The sequence below is a fragment of the Giraffa tippelskirchi genome, chromosome 13 (genome assembly GCF_054371585.1).
Source record: "Giraffa tippelskirchi isolate mGirTip1 chromosome 13, T2T-mGirTip1v1.2.pri, whole genome shotgun sequence".
Classification (NCBI taxonomy): Eukaryota; Metazoa; Chordata; class Mammalia; order Artiodactyla; family Giraffidae; genus Giraffa; species Giraffa tippelskirchi.
In genome coordinates, this window is record NC_137287.1 from 20,691,297 (window position 1) to 20,708,058 (window position 16,762).

General features: G+C 44.3%; 1 protein-coding gene and 1 long non-coding RNA gene across 3 annotated transcripts; one reads left to right on the forward strand and one right to left on the reverse strand.

Annotated features, from left to right (window-relative positions):
- Positions 1-3,770: 3,770 nt before the first annotated feature.
- Positions 3,771-5,647, reverse strand: LOC145531617 (uncharacterized). Its single transcript, XR_014072603.1, has 3 exons — positions 5,593-5,647; positions 5,158-5,402; positions 3,771-5,015 (listed from the first exon to the last, which is right to left on the reverse strand). It is a non-coding gene; the product is annotated as an uncharacterized LOC145531617 (long non-coding RNA).
- On the forward strand, positions 4,634-15,611 carry NDUFAB1 (NADH:ubiquinone oxidoreductase subunit AB1). Of its 2 annotated transcripts, none has more exons than XM_081554519.1 (5): positions 4,634-4,825; positions 12,665-12,787; positions 13,547-13,634; positions 14,563-14,662; positions 15,363-15,611. In XM_081554519.1, exons 1-4 carry the CDS (start codon positions 4,658-4,660, stop codon positions 14,652-14,654), a joined length of 471 nt encoding a protein of 156 aa, XP_081410645.1. In that variant the 5' UTR covers positions 4,634-4,657; the 3' UTR covers positions 14,655-14,662; positions 15,363-15,611. The 2 variants fall into 2 exon arrangements, with proteins under 2 accessions (XP_081410645.1, XP_081410646.1); XM_081554520.1 differs by having other exon boundaries at positions 15,449-15,611.
- Positions 15,612-16,762: the final 1,151 nt, after the last annotated feature.

A 16,762-nucleotide genomic window follows, 5' to 3' on the forward strand; every position in this document is an offset into this window, starting at 1 on the left:
TCTTTACCAACTGAGCTATCAGAGAAGTCCAGCAATATACTTTTATGAAATTTGTAATATTTTCACATACCTACTAAAAGTAATGCAAAGCCTATTTAGAATGCTAATTTAGAAATGTTCATTTGCATTCTCACATGCATCCTTGATAGCAGTACCTGCATTTTCACAAGTCACTTAGTCAACAGCACAGCTGTACTGAGGACATCATCTTCACCTTTCCCTAAGTGGTTTGAGAGACAGCAGTTTTTTATTTCAAGATTATTTATTGGCTGTAATGGGTCTTTATTGCTGTGCGGGCTTTCTCTAGTTGCAGTGAGTAGGGGCTGCTCTTCATTTCAGAGCGTGGGCTTCTCATCGTGGTGACTTCTCTTGTGGTGGAACACAGGATCTAGGGCGTGTGGGCTTCACTAGTTGCAGCTGGTAAGCTCAGTAGTTGTGGCACTTGGGCTTAGTTGCTCCAGGGCATGTCGGATTTTCCTGGACCAAGAATTGAACCAACGTCCCTTGCATTGCAAGGTGGATTCTTAACCACTAGACCAGCAGGGAAGCCCTAGAGATGGCATTTTTTAAAGCCCTAATCTGGTAGTATCATTGGAAACATCATCCCAATCTACAAGTATTTATTTGCCTAACTTTCTTGAGTATGTTGCGAGTATATATGCATGATCTCTCTTTTTTTTTGGCCACACCACACGCAGCATGCAGGATCTTAGTTCCCTTAACAGGGACGGAACCTGCATCCCTTGTAGTTGAAGCGTGGAGTCTTAATCACTGGACTACCAGGGAAGTCCCATGCACCATTACTTCTCTTTTAAAGATGCCTTTTTATGATATATCTATAGTGAGTTTTGCTAATTTCATTACTACCCTTTAATACCTTTGCATAAAAGATTTCACTTTCTCTGCTATACTAACTCTGTCCTCACGGTCTCTAACCTCAAATGAGTTAATAACTTTGCAAGCACATCATGAATAATAGAGGGATTTTCATAAAGATTTAATTTACTCAGGAACCCTGAGAAACATGATACCCTGAGTTTAAGAGGAGGGAAAGAGTGCTTTTAGATCATCTGGCAACAGGCAGTTGGATCTGGGACTACAAAGCCCAAAGAAGAGGCCAGGCTGGTTGGAGGTGGCAATTAAAGCCTCTAGAGTGAATCAATTCTGAAAACATATATGTTTAAAGTCAAGAATGGGTCAAGGACAGACCCCCCATCCCCAACCCCGCCAGGATCAATATTTAAATGATGAGCAGAGAAAATAGAGCCATGAAGATGGCAGAAAAGGAATGGTCAGAGAGGTTGTATCTACTGGACTTCAATTAAGATGCAGTGGTGAGGTTTATGAAGTTTCACTGATGGGAGTAGGGGGTCAAGTATAGTCTAGATTAGAGAGGATTAAAGGGTGAATAGGACAAATGAAACAGAAATAGGGTCACAGATGTAGAAAAACTTGTGGCTACCAAGGGGGAAAGGAGGCAGGGAGGGACAAATGGGGAGATTAGGATTGACATATACACACTACTATATATAAAATAGATAACTAGTGGGGACCTACTGTATACCTCAGGGAACTCTACTCAATACTCTGTAAAGTACCGAAAAGAATCTAAAAGAGTGGATATATGTATATGTATAACTGATTTCACTTTGTTGGACAACAGAAACTAATACACATTGTAAATCAACTGTACTCCAATAAAAATTAATTTTAAAAAAGAATGAATAGGAAGTGAGGAATTGAAGATTTAAAACAGTAGAGTATTCCTTCAAGAAGGTTGATTATGGGGACTTCCCTTGTGGTCCAGTGGCTTAAGACTCCAGGCTCCCAATGCAGGGGGCTCCTGTTCAGTCCCTGGTCAGGCAACTAGACCCCACATGCCGCAGCTAAGAGTTTGCATACTACACCTAAAGAGTCCTCATAATGCAACGAAGATCCTGCATACGGCAACTAAGACCCAGATCAGCCAAATTAATTGTTTTTTTGTTTGGTGACATTAGAGATATATTAAAGGTCACTGGAGGAGGCCTCTGGCCTTGTTTTTAGGCGGGGAGGAACTTTGGCATGTTTAGGGGCTCAAGAGAAAGAGCTAAAGGGGAAGGAAAGGTTGAAAATAGAGGGGAGAAGAGAGAATTGGTGGTATAAGGTGCCAGGAGATCCAGGAGGGGATGTGATAGTAGTACAAATGCCCTGGGTGGAGGGAGGGCTGGCTGGTGGGCCGGTGGGGTGATGTGTGCAGGAAGCTGACATAGCTTATTTGATGGAAGTGCTACTGAAGAGCACCGGTGCTCCCTTAAGTCTTCCCCAGCTGCTAAGGATTCGATCTCAATAATGAACCTCTTACCCTATAGACTGTCTAGGCTGACATTTTTCTCTTTATATGTTTGCTGAAGGAAAAATAGCTCTCCCAAAATATGTCATTTAAATAAGAGGTGATTCTGCTATATTTAAAATGGATAACCAACAAGGACCTACTGTGTAGCACGTGGAACTCCTCTCAATGTTATGGGGCAGCTTGGACGGGAGGGGAGTTTGGGGGAGCATGGATACATCTATGTATATAGCTGAGTCCCTTCGCTGTTCACCTGAAACCATCACAACATTGTTAATCGGCTATATCCCAATACAAAATAAAAAGTTAAAAAAAAATAAATGAGGTAATTTGTTGTGTTTGACCTAAAGAATCAAATGTAACACAGAAATACAGAGAGGTTATGGGAAGAGAGAGTCCTATATGTGGACTTAGCAGGCTATCGAGCTCTTCCTGACTGCTCCCTCTTCTGAGACCATCATAGGTCTGTCCTGTGGGTCTGCCACAGATCATGGCCAGGAAGGCACAATCAGAGGCTGCTGTGCCACTGGCGACTTAAGCAGATCTTATTGGCCCTAGTCCTAGGACTCCAGTCAGATTCTAGGTGCCTGTCAGTTTTCTGCAGAAATGAAAGACTGCTACTCGAGGTGGAGCTTGGCCATTTATTCACTCACCATTCCAAAGAGGTGATACAATTGCTTAATAAGCAGTGAAGTGATGGTGTTGACAACAGGATGCAGGAGAAGCCTGGGGTGGACTGCTAGCACAGCCATAGGGACACTGATTGCCTCTCATAGCCCTCACTACCCCCTTCTCTGATTTATTGTTCTTCATTGTACTTATCACTACTTCCAGGAGGGTTTATTTTTCCGGGGGGTGGTGTGTTATATTTTTTGTGGTTTGTTGTATATCTGCCCAGTCTATCTGAAAATAGATTGCCAGTCTGGCTTGCTCACTGATGTAGCCTCAACAACTAGCACATAACAGATTATTGATATTTTAATGAATATATAAATAGAAATTACCAGGCAGTACATTTTATTTTACTTGGATTTAATGAAAGTAAAAAGAAACAAGTAAACTGAAGGCATGATTGGATTGTTCATCCAGGCACTATTCTGAGTTTGGAGCCATTGTTCAAAAGTTTCGGTTTCCCTGCTGAAAAATATGAATGAATTAGCACTCTTCAGCTTACTCCCATGTTCCCATTTCTGTGAGCTATATAATTTACACATTGTCAAGTTTTTAAATATGTATTTGTATTGTCCCACATTTATTAGTCCTAGTTATACATTTACATGACTCATATTTGCACATTCTTCTTTTATACTGAGTTTTGATCTATTCAATAAACTTAATATGGAAAAATTGGAACCATTTTGTGTCGTTTCAGATGGCTCCATAAAGGTATAACAGTCCTTTATGTCTCTGCTCAGAAAGACTCCAGCAAGAGGCAAAGTGATAGATAAGTGATTTATTAGACTAGGACGCTGGTGAGGCTTACAATCCAGCAGGTGAGAGATGCCGCACCCTGAGAACTTAGTGGGCTACAGTTTTATAATCAAAGGTAAAAGTGGGGCTGGGTAAGAGACCACTTTCTTCCTCATTCTTGGGTAGACATGCTTGCATCATCAGCTCCTCCAGGTTGGGCAAGGGAGTTTTCTTGTCCCTACAGGGTCAAGCCAGGACTGTTATGGCACTAGGGGAATATTTCAGATCTCAGTACAATGAAGGTCTTTACTTTGAAATGTTAGCTTTCTGTAAATTATTGTTTTTTTACCTGTGCAGAGAGCATGATCTAGGGGTCATTAACTTACTCAGCTCAGTGGGCAGGATGTAGGTCTCACGCGCCCATTATTTTATTGTTTGGGGGTATGTCTCCTGCTTTTTCTGCATGGTTTTGTTGCTAAGCAAGCCTGTTGGGTTCTGCGGTTAAGAAAGCCTGATTTCTTGAGTGATCATTAACTTACAGGGGTTTACTTAGAATCCTCTAGTGGGATTAACTATTTACTCACCTACTTTGTCCCTTTGCCCCTATCAGAATCACCGACATCAAAACTTTAATTTTCAGAGAATAAGTAAAAATAAGTTCCTTTCTTGTGTCAGTGATTAGTGTCTAGGGAAAGACAATATTTACACCATTTTAGCTCTATCTCTAGCATCTATTCGCCTCTGGACCTGGACTGCAGGGCCGCCCGCTCCGATAGCGCAGTGCAGCCAGGAGCCGCCAGGGGCCGCCACCGCCAGCCGCTCCCCACAGCCGCCGCTGGGTGCGTCGCCTGCGCAGAACGCAAGGGGATACTGAACCCGAGGGCGCGGCGCAGTGCATCCTGGGTTGGCGTAGCCATGGCTGCTCGTGTCCTTTGCGCCTGTGTCCGCCGACTTCCCACGGCCTTCGCGCCGCTGCCCAGGCTCCCCACGCTTGCCGCGGCCCGGCCGCTCAGCACTGCCCTCTTCGCCGCGGAGACCCGGACGAGGGCTGGGGCTCCGCTGCCGGCTTTGGTGCTCGCGCAGGTGACTGGCGGTGATTTTGTGGAGGGGCTTGGCTGGGGTCAGGCGTCGGGCCCACTCGGGGTGAGAGGGAGGGGCCAGGCAGGGGCTGCGGCTACTGAGGCTCCTGTTGGTGGGGTGACCAGGGGACACCTGCTCGCTCCCTCCCACTGCCTAACGGTGCTTGGTTGACCCCTGCCGGCACTCGGGTGACCTAGAGATTGTGAACAAGAGCACAGAGCTGGAGTCACTCCCCTGGGTTTGAATGCAGGTTGCCTTTGACCAGAGCTTTGGAGAAACCAGGTACCATCGCCCAGCCTCGGTCTGAATCGTAAAACGAGGAGCCTAGTCTCTACCTTGTGGAGTTCCAACGAGGTTTAGAGGCGATCATACTGGTAGAATACCGAGCGCGGTGCTTGGTAAGCTCTCAAAATACTGGTCGCCGTTAATCGTAGTGATAATGATAAATATCGTGATAGCTTTCTAGGGAAAAACTAATGACTGGGTGCAAAGAGGAAGACACGCCGCCCTACAGCCTTCTCCACAGCAGTTCTCTCCTCACGTTTCTCCCTGTGGCACCTTTTGCCTGTTTTGGGGTTTCCTGCAAATAAGGTTAGGAAGCAAGTTAGTTTTTAGGGTTTTTTTTTTTTTCAATCTGATGAAACCTTTTAGAGGCTGAATCTCTCCTTAGGTTAGTGATTCTCAACCCTAGTTGCACATTCAAATCACCTGAGTAGCTTAAAAATAAATATGTTCCTCCTGGGCACCCCGCCCCCACCCATCTGATTTACCTCCTCTGTGATGAGGCACTGACACGTGTGCTCTGTAAGTTCCCCAGGTGACTCTAAAGTGCATCAGGTTTAAGAACTATTGTCTTAAGGGTGGATAGATTCCCAAGGTTAAGCAGAGAATGCCCTTTTCAAACTCTAGAACTTTATGTAATTGTGCCTTCAACCTTCACTCAAGTATTAGAATAAAACCTAAGAATGCCCAGGCCAAATCAATTAGAATATCTAGTGGTTCAACGTGGTCATCTATTTTTAAAAGTTGCCACTGATTGTTCTGTGCAGCGTGTCAAGATTTACTGACAGTGTAGTAGATTCATCCAGGGGGCATTATCCTGTCAGTGAATCAAAAAGTTAAAAGCGTCACCTTGAAGTTAAAAGAGCATTGTTTTGTTCCTGAGACCAACTCCAGTGTCCGGCGAAGAGGCAAAGTGATAATTCCTTATTCTTGGAGCATTGCTCTTCAAACTTGATTGTGCATTCTGATCACTTGGGTTAAAATACAGATTCTGGAAAGGGGCCTGAGAGTCCTCATTTCCAGTGGCCTTCCAGAAGATCCTGCTGCTGCTGCTTCCTGGACCATGAGGTTCCACTGCTTCTGCTGGGTTTACGTACACAGCAGAGCAGCCATTTTCTTTATGTTTACAAAGTGGTTTTGACTAAGAGCTCCCATTTAGCCACCTTATATCCTTTGTGGATTGAAGTGGAGAGTAAATACTTGTTCCTTCAAAGATATTGAGGGACTGTGTGCCAGTCCTTACGCTAGCAGTTGAGAGATACAGAGATGCGTGCAAAAGAACGACATCAGTTCATGTCTTCATTGGACACTTGACAGCTATATCAACCTTGCCAGCTCAGTCCCTGCTGTGCTGTCTTCCCTAGACTGTTTCTGACGATATTTTCCCTTGGTTCATCTCTTGTTCTACCTTGTTGGGAACTTTCTCTACCAAATCATTAAATGTTGGTAAGGTCAAGAGATCACTTGCCACACGCACTCCCTTGCCCATATCTTCGCTCTCTTGGTTTCTGTTGCCGCTTGTATGCCAGTCACCCCAAACTTCCCCCTCCAGCCTTTGTTCATCTCATCTGAACCTTTGCTCATTCTGCCTATTCTGTTTTGTCAGGTTTTCCCTCCTCAAATCCATCCACTATGCAGACCCTGGAACAACTAGTTATTCATTTATATTCTTTTTCCCCTGTAAAAAGGAGTCAAGGCAGCTTTCCTGGGTATAAAAATACAACAATATAAAATAGAAGGTACAAAAAAAAATGTAGTGGCCTAAAATGGGACCTTGAAGTCTTATGCTTGACCCAGAGCCCTGAATCTAGACAGGCAGCCAGAGTACAGAGAATTTCCAAAGAGTTCTTGTGCAGGGAAAGCTCATCTATTCCTGGTACTGGAACAAGACTGACACGTGATGTGGTGATGGACTTGGGGCTGCGATCTGAACACGTCATTCATTCCCAATTGGCTCTCAAGGATTGAATGACAACTTCTGTTACTGAAGCAACTTACAAATACCTGTCATGGCCCTTGCCACATTTTTATTATAATTGAAATGATCTGTTTGGATTAGTCTTTTCCATTAGACCATAGGCTTCTCCAAGGGTAGATGTCTTATTTATCTTTGTGTATCCAACCCACTGCACTGTGCTTGGCACATAAGGTAAAGCTCAAAGGCTGCTGAGCCAGGCAGGTAATAGGTAAAGGAAGGGCATTGCCAATTGAGGACAGGTGTGTGTACAGTGCAGAAGAAGAGTGGATTGATGAAAACCCCAGTGAGCATGGTCCTGAAGGCAGCAATTTCTCACGCAGTGGGGGCAGGATGTAATGGCACATGCAGAGATCAGGATGAGCCCAGCACTTACTTAGTGTTGACCTTCAGGTGCCTGTGAAACGGAGAGATCTAAGTTGAGGTGGGAAGACAGGTATATTGAAGGGTTCTGTATAGGTGCTCATTCACCCACTGAGGAATGTGGATGTTCTCTATCTGGGTCACAGGGAGTAAAGATTAAATGCAATTTGTTGAAGGAACATTTGAGACCTTTCCTCCCACTTGGCTGGGTGACCCAGTAAACATGATGGTGAGGGCATGGAGGTTTGGCTCTGAGGTTTCTGGAGAAGGAACAGAGGTCTGCAAGCAGGTGTTTTAGAGACAGGTAAGGAATTTATAACCAAACTGAGGGTGGGATGTCTGTGCTACCTGGGTAGAGCCATCCAGGGGTTAATTTGCAGAGATGGTCTTTAAAGCCACCTAGGTTCCTCTGAGTTCCCCTCAGAGATGGACCCAGTTCAAGGTAAGATGGATGTTAATGGAAACTACTCAGGTTTATTCCTGCTAGTTCATAGGGTCGGGTCCTCATTCTTTTCCTGCAGACAGTGGCTTCTCTGATGTCTATGGGAGGTAATTTTGTTGCATATAATTGTTAAGTGTAGACCTTGGGGAAGAGTAATTAACACCAAAAACAATGTTGGCCGTTGGAGACACTTTTCAGAAGTGCTTGTCCACTCTATATCTGTTTTTAATGGCTGAGATCCAGCAGAAAGGAGGCAGTAAGACCCTTCAGGAGGCCATTCTGGGAGACCTGGGGCAAGATACCTAACCTTTTTGTCTGTTTCCTCATCTGTAAAACGGGGTTATTATTAGCTCTAAAGGCGATGACATATGTAAAGTGCTGTTGGCAGTACTATAACCTGATAGGAAATCAGTAAAGACTAGAAAGCAGGGCAAGAAAGGGAAGGAGTCAGTCAAGTACTTTGGGCTACACTACTGCCTCACTCTCAAACTGGCAGGTCACTGCCAACCCCAGCCTACTAGGACAGCCCTAAATAACACTTAACTCTGTAAGTGCCAGGCAGTGTTCTAAGCCCTCTGCGTTTCATTATCTCCTTGATGCCTCAACAATCCTGTGAACTTGGGTACTATTGTTTATGGTCACTTTAACAGGTAAGGAAAGCAAGGGATAGAAAGATTAAATAACTTGCCCAAGGCCAAACAGCTAGTAACAAAGAGCTAGTGCTAGGATACTTTCTCCTTCCAGAGCCTGAGTTCCCACGTGATACACCCTCCTGTTTCCTGCACAGCACTGCAGCTACCCTTTGAGACTGGCCTGTGGTTTCCAGGTGGGGCCCCGTTTAATCTCCTTTAATCACTAATCGAAGAGGTGGCAAGAATACACAGAAGAACTGTACAAAAAAGATCTTCATGACCCAGATAATCACGATGGTGTGATCACTCACCTAGAGCCAGACATCCTGGAATGTGAAGTCAAGTGGACCTTAGAAAGCATCACTACGAACAAAGCTAGTGGAGGTGATGGAATTCCAGTTGAGCTATTTTAAATCCTCAAAGGTGATGCTGTGAAAGTGCTGCACTCGATATGCCAGCAAATCTGGAAAACTCAGCAGTGGCCACAGGACTGGAAGAGGTCAGTCTTCGTTCCAATCCCAAAGAAAGGCAATGCCAAAGAATGCTCAAACTACCGCACAATTGCACTCATCTCACATGCTAGTAAAGTAATGCTCAAAATTCTCCAAGCCAGGCTTCAGCAATACGTGAACCGTGAACTTCCAGATGTTCGAGCTGGTTTTAGAACAGGCAGAGGAACCAGAGATCAAATTGCCAATATCCGCTGGATCATCAAAAAAGCAAGAGAGTTCCAGAAAAACATCTATTTCTGCTTTATTGACTATGTCAAAGCCTTTGACTGTGTGGATCACAGTAAACTGTGGAAAATTCTGAAAGAGATGGGAATACCAGACCATCTGACCTGTCTCTTGAGAAACCTGTATGCAGGTCAGGAAGCAACAGTTAGAACTGGACATGGAACAACAGACTGGTTCCAAATAGGAAAAGGAGTCCGTCAAGGCTGTATATTGTCACCCTGCTTATTTAACTTATATGCAGAGTACATCATGAGAAACGCTGGGCTGGAAGAAACACAAGCTGGAATCAAGATTGCCAGGAGAAATATCAATAACCTCAGATATGCGGATGACACCACCCTTATGGCAGAAAGTGAAGAAGAACTAAAGAGCCTCTTGATGAAGGTGAAAGAGGAGAGTGAAAAAGTTGGCTTAAAGCTCAACATTCAGAAAACTAAGATCATGGCATCTGGTCCCATCACTTCATGGGAAATAGATGGGGAAACAGTGGAAACAGTGTCAGGCTTTATTTTTTGGGGCTCCGAAATCACTGCTGATGGTGATTGCAGCCATGAAATTCAAAGACGCTTACTCCTTGGAAGGAAGGTTATGGCCAACCTAGATAGCATATTTAAAAGCAGAGACATTACTTTGCCAACAAAAGTCCGTCTAGTCAAGGCTATGGTTTTTCCAGTGGTCATGTATGGATGTGAGAGTTGGACGGTGAAGAAAGCTGAGCGCCTAAGAATTGATGCTTTTGAACTGTGGTGTTGGAGAAGACTCTTGAGAGTCCCTTGGACTGCAAGGAGATCCAATCAATCCATCCTAAAAGAGATCAATCCTGGGTGTTCATTGGAAGGTCTGATGTTGAAGCTGAAACTCCAATACTTTGGGCACCTCATGCGAAGGGTTGACTCATTGGAAAAGACCCTAATGCTGGGTAGGATTGGGGGTGGGAGGAGAAGGGGATGACAGAGGATGAGATGGTTGGATGGCATCACCCACTCGATGGACATGGGTTTGGGTAGACTCCGGGAGTTGATGATGGACAGAGAGGCCTGGCGTGCTGCAATTCATGGGGTCGCAGAGAGTCGGACACGACTGAGCGACTGAACTAATCACAGGGAACTCACCTGGCCCCTGCAGGCAGTCTCCAGTGCTGCTGGGAGTCGATGCTGACACCTAGTGGACCACTTGGGTCGCTGCATGTGAACGTGCCCTCACTAGCCTCTTCCCTTGGGCGCCATGCACGTCAGCCTCTCACCCTTTCTCAGCAGTAATTCACCTCATACCAGTTCTTGCTGTGCTGCACACAGATGAGGCCTCCGTTAGATCCTCCCACCTCAGATTTCTTTTCTGTCATTACCAGTATTAACTCATGTCCTCTCCCTCTTTCTCTTTAGTCCTTTTTGCTTCTTCCCTTTTGTTTGTGGTTTGGAAACCTTTTCTAGTCATTGTTGATAAGTTGGCCTGTGATGTTCCCACATCACAGGTCTCCTTAATCTAACATGCTGTAATCGGAAAGGAAAGGAGACCATAAATGGAAACAAAAAGAACAAGTGCTCTGATCTCTTTAGCTTGCTGATTAAACCTGATTTCAATACTTGATTTTCCTTTTTTGCAAGATAAATGTTTTTTTAAACAGATGTGTACTGATTTCGTTAATTGGCAGTTTTTTGTTTTTAATCATTTATTTATGGTTGTATTGGGTCTTCGTTGCTGCGAGGGCTTTTCTGTAGTTGCAGAGAGCAGGGACTGCTCTTTAGTTGCAGTTCGTGGGTTTCTCATTGCAGTGATTTCTCTTGTTGCAAAGCATGGGCTCTAGGGCACTCGGGCTTCAGTAATCGTGGCACGTGGGCTCAGTAGCTGTGGCTCCTGGGCTCTAGAGCACAGGCTCAATCGTTGAGGCACACAGGCTTAGTTGCTCGGCGCATGTGGGATCCTCCCGCATCAGGAATCAAACCGACGTCTCCTGCATTAGCAGGCGGATTCTTTACCACTGAGCCACCAGGGAAGCCCCGGCAGTTTTTTTTTTTAATATATTAATTTTATTTTGGTTGCACTGGGTGTTTATTGCTGTGCACAGGCTTCGGCTTCTAGTTGTGGCAAGCAGGGGCTATTCTCTAATTGAAATGCATTCTCACTGAGGTGGCTTCTTGTTGCAGCGCACAAGCTCTAGGGCAAGGGCTCAGTAGCTGTGGCACACAGGCTTAGTTGCCCTGAGGCATGTGGGATCTTCCTGGACCAGGAATCAAATCTATGTCCCCTGCACTGGCAGGTAGATTCTTAACCACTGGGGCACCAGGGAAGTCCTGGCAGTGTTGTTTTTGTTTCTGTTTTTTTTAATGTGTTTTTATTACAATTTTTCATAGACCTTTGTGACTGGAGGACCTTAACCCCAGAAAGCAAACCCACTTTCTATGGGTTTCTATCCCCTAAGAATGCCAAACTGCAGACCTAAAATCAACTTCAGAAGGTGAACACACCAGTTCAGGTTAAAGACTTCTGTAGTAAGAACTGCCAGACGGCTGTCTCATTTTCTCCTCTTGTGCCCCATGCCTTCCATGGCCTAAGTTTGCTGATCTGTGACTTGGAGCCCCTTTCACATTCTGTGAAGGAATCCAGTCAAGACCCTCATACCTAGTTGAATTCCAAATGGGCTAATAAGAGATTTGAGATATTAAACAATCATAGCAAAGATCAGAATGTCTCATTATTTAGTTGGTGGCAACAAGGCAAGCCCACTTGGGAGGGAAACAGATTGGAAAGTAATGCCTGTCGAACTCATCATCCTCGTCTTTGAGTTCATAGCTGGCTTCATTTGTCTTGGCCAACATCTGTAATTACCACTGGGGCTAAATTAGACCCTTCTAGTGTATGATTCTCTGTGTCAGTTCACCCTCACAGCTCTTTGCAGGAGTTATTTTGACTTGGGTATTAAAAGGTGGCAGTGGGCTGCTTGAGATGTTGTGAGAAGCCTTAGGGTCCTCTGAAGACTCTAGACAATTTTAGTGGCAGTTTTACTGAGTGGGACAAATGTCCCAAAGCCTGAAGGCTGACCAGAGGAGAAAAGAATGCCTGTCCTGACTCTGAGAGGAAAGGAGATCTTTTTTTCGGCCACCCCGTGCGGTATGTGGTATCCTAGTTCCCTGACTGTGGATGGAACTTGAGCCCCCTGCATTGGAAACATGGAGTTCCGACCACTGAACTGCCAGGGAAGGCCCAAGAAATCCATTTTTATGCTGTTGAACTGCTGTGGCTTCTGACTCTACCCCACATTAGGCCTCTGTGTGTCCTGGTGGCCACAGTGAGACTCCCTGGGGGTGGATTTGCTAGCCCCGTGAAAGCTCTGTGAAAGACGTCTGTAGCCGGTGCCTTTCTCTAGAGGCATTTTGGGCTCCACAGCGGCGCTTCCTTCCTCCCTTGCTCTAGGTTCCAGGCAGAGTTACACAGCTGTGCCGCCAGTATAGCGACGCACCGCCTTTGACACTGGAGGGAATCAAGGACCGTGTTCTTTACGTCTTGAAACTCTATGACAAGATTGACCCAGAAAAGGTAATTGATGTGGTTTAAATGGTTTTTCTTTAAATATGTATTTAATCACATGGTACAATATCCCAAGTGTCTAAAGGACATATAGCAAAAAATCGCTCCCAGGAACCCTGTTCTCCTTCTCGGAGGTGCCACCTGACCTGGCTTCTTGAGTGCGTTTCTGGAGACTTCTCAGTGCATGTGGAAGGGCATATATACACAAGTACATGTATTTATATTACACGTACTATCTGTTATTGATCTGTTATTGCCCACTGTCTAAAAAAAAAAAGGCACACCTGATAGTATATTGTGAATACTGTTTGAAGGATTCTTCTAGTGATAGTGAGGTCTGAATTAAAGACAAGGTGATAATAGATGCTGTGTGCTATTCCTAAGGAAGCAGAACTTCACTTCTAAGGTGTGGTGTCTTGGTGGTCAGTAAGGCAGCAAGGAAAAACAGACTCTCAGATGTCATTCAGAACAGTGATCAAAGATCATCGTAAAATGTACAAAGTCAGTTCATCATTAGCTTTATATATATTGCTAACTATTTCAAAATAAGGTTGAATAAGTTAACATAAAAAGCACACCAAGTGTGTGTTGCCACAGGTTAAAAGTATAATGTTGTTAATTGTTATGGCTCTTGGTATTTAAAATATGACCTCTTTATATTAAAAAAAACTTCTTTGTAATGATTAAGTGACATTTCACCATTCAGTTATTTTGAGAAGCAGGTGTTCTCACAGACTGAATTTTGCATTTGGTGTTCTTTTCTTGCAGCTTTCAGTAAATTCCCATTTTATGAAAGACCTGGGCTTAGACAGTTTGGACCAAGTGGAGATTATCATGGCCATGGAGGACGAATTTGGTAACGCACAGGCTGGGTCTTGGTTCTTGATTTAGGTGGATTAAATGCAGAGAAATGCCAGGAGTCTGACTGGGCTTTGCAGTTGTAGTGTGCTGCTCCCCACCTCCACCCGCTTACTATCAGATGAAGTAAATGTCAGGGACAGTGTACTTCATAATATTTGGGAACCAGGTCCGCAGAGCGCCCAGTGCAGTACCAAGGGCTCAGTGACGAGAAGAGGCCTGGGGGAGCACGGCCCTGAGATTCTTGGGGTAGGGCTCCTAGATGGAGGGCATAGCCTCCCCCTGTGGTGAGCTGATGACATCTTGGAGCAGCCTCCCCACCAGTGAGCTAGACCTAAATGTCCGTGTCTAGAAAAGTGCTAGGTGTGCTTAGGTTAGGATGTGTGCCTGTACACACACCCATACACACATGCCTTGGTTTCCTGCAGTGCTTTCCACGCACATTCCCACGTTATCCTTGTCTGGGATGGTTAGTTGTACAAATGAGACTGTTAGAAGGTTCCACGGCTCATTCGGGGTGAACTGCCTGAATGGTAGCCGGGGGATTTGTATGCCATCCCACAGAGCAGAATTTAATTACAGTTTCTCAGAGATCATCCTAACTAGAGGGGTGGTTCTGGTTAGGGCTGCGGGGTTTCTTTTTGGGGTAATGAAAATACTCTAGAATTAGATAATGGTGATGGTGCACAACCTTGTGACTACACTAAAAACCATTGAATGTTGCACTTTAAATGGGATTTTTCTAGTATGCAAATTATGTCTAAAAATATATCATCTGGTACATAACAGGCTCACAACTTAAATGGGATTCAAGATTGCTGGGAAATTTTTGATGTACTTATGCATGTTGTTGAAGGATTAGATGTTTAAGTCCTAAAGGATTTGCTTTTTCTATACTCACGCATTGTCATAAATTTCACTTTCAGGGTTTGAAATTCCTGATATAGATGCAGAGAAGTTAATGTGCCCACAAGAAATTGTAGATTACATTGCAGACAAGAAGGATGTATATGAATAAAATATCAGGTAAATAATTTGACTTATTGTTCTACCATAGAATTAATCTCTCCATGGTTCTTCGATAAAAACGTAGGAAGAAATGGAAAAATGGAAGTGCTTGACAAGAGTGTCACTAGTTATAAAATGCAGGTACCTTCTGCTTATCTGCCACTCCAAGGGGGCCAACCCTAGTGATCATCTTTCTCCTCCAGAGGGAGTGACAGGAGTTCATTCCTGGACAGGACTTTGACTGTCAGCCCTCCTCATAAAAGCAGACTTGTACAAAAAAACTGAACAAGGTCACCCCGAAGTAGAGACCTTTGCCTCTCTTAGTTACCCCACCACCACCAAGGCCTGCCCAGCCTGCTGTCCAGGAAGCTGAGATGGCTGGCTCTTAATTAGGTAGGAGAGGCCTTTCTGGGTAAGAGAATGAACTCCGGCTGCAGGCACCTGAGTTGACTCTGAGCTCTGCCACATCCTGTAAGCCTGTGATCTTGGGCAGGCTATGTAGCCTCCGTAAGCCTCACTTTCCTCATATGTAAAATGGGGGTAATGATAGGGCCTACCTGGGGCTTTTGTGAAGGTAAAATTGTATAGTGTTATGTAAGTCATTTAATACAGTGCTTGAAGTAAAGAAGCCTCTTAATATTAGCTATTGTTCTTTAGGCTGTAGAATACGTGATCAGACTTTAAAAATAAAACATTGTATTTGTGTCTATAACTTTAGTTACCCTGGATTTAGCACCTCAGAGATTATCACTTAAAGTAAGCAACACCAGAGAGAAGCACCGGATTTACTTTGTCTTTTGCCAGACCCCTTTTCGTCACTGAAAGAAGGCTCAGAAGGTGCTGGCGAGTGTCTGGCAGTGAGAACACCTTTCTGCATCATTGCTGACTTTGAGAGAAATTCTGTTTAGACTTGTATTTAAATTGTCTTAAGTGTTTTTGCCCTTTGAAAATAAATCTATAAAACCAAGATTTTTCTGTCTTCAGTTTTTTAATTATGTCTAAAGTGCTTTTATATATATATATATATATATAAATTGCTTAACATTTTTAAAGATGTGTCTGATTTGTCATTGGTATTCATGGATATCAGAAATATAACTTTTTCAGCAGAGTGCTTGAAATGAGTTTCTTTCTGACCACCTTCAGTATGAGGAATGAATTAGTGACAAAAGGATGTTTTGCCTCAAAATACTTTGTGCCCCCGTTAGTTTACTGATTATTCCTTGTATCAGCTGACACCAGTGTGTGGGACTAATTTTCATCCCTGTCCTAAGGATCCATTTCTGAATTAATGGCATTTAGTAATTTGGGGACAATAAAAGGTTCTCTCTCACCTTAGGTTACTTTGACTGTGTATGTTTGTCATATATCAGTAGCAACCCTGTTCCTTTTATTCCTAGCACTGTGTTAGGTCTTTGGAGTTGATGTAGGCAACTGCTCAGCTCTTGTGGAGATTTAACTTGAGAGACCTATCCTAAAATACTTGCTCTACTTTTAGGGGAACTTCTAGCATGCGGGAGGAAGGAGCTCAAAGTCTTGTAGTTAAGTAGTAAGTAGCATTGTTGCAGAGGTGCAGGGACTGGCTGTGTGATCCTCAGCCGGCAGAGAATCTTGTGGCTGAGGGATGAGGTGACAGGACATGGCAGTCTGGTCTGGGGTTTGGGCCACACACCTGCTTCTCCTGGAGGTACCCAGTGTTGCCTGTTCCTTCTGTGTCGCTTTGAAAAAAGTGAAAGAAAGTGAAGTCGCTCAGTCGTGTCCAACTCTTTGCGACCCCATGGACTGTAGCCTACAAGGCTCCTCAGTCCCTGGAATTTTCCAGGCAAGAGTACTGGAGTGGGTTGCCATTTCCTTCTCCAGGGGATCTTCCCAACCCAGGGATCAGACTCGGGTCTTCCGCACTGCAGGCAGATGCTTTACCGAACTACTATAGGCAAGAAAGCAGTCATATTTCCCTCCTTTTTAAGTAAACAGGAAGCATTCATTGCTATGCTGCATTTTTTTTAAGCACTTAAGATATTCTTGGAAAACTGCGAAATTGGAACATAAGGGACTGCCTCATTCTTTTTCACAACTGCATTTATTCAACAAATAGTTTGAGTGCTTATTAGGCACTAG

Excerpts from the sequence above, each read along its gene's own strand:
- NDUFAB1 (XM_081554519.1), top strand. The coding sequence starts at position 4,658 with ATGGCTGCTCGTGTCCTTTGCGCCTGTGTCCGCCGACTTCCCACGGCC. Across the intron at positions 4,826-12,664 it reads CGGCTTTGGTGCTCGCGCAG|GTTCCAGGCAGAGTTACACA; the intron begins GTGACTGGCGGT and ends CCCTTGCTCTAG. Across the intron at positions 13,635-14,562 it reads GGCCATGGAGGACGAATTTG|GGTTTGAAATTCCTGATATA; the intron begins GTAACGCACAGG and ends TTTCACTTTCAG.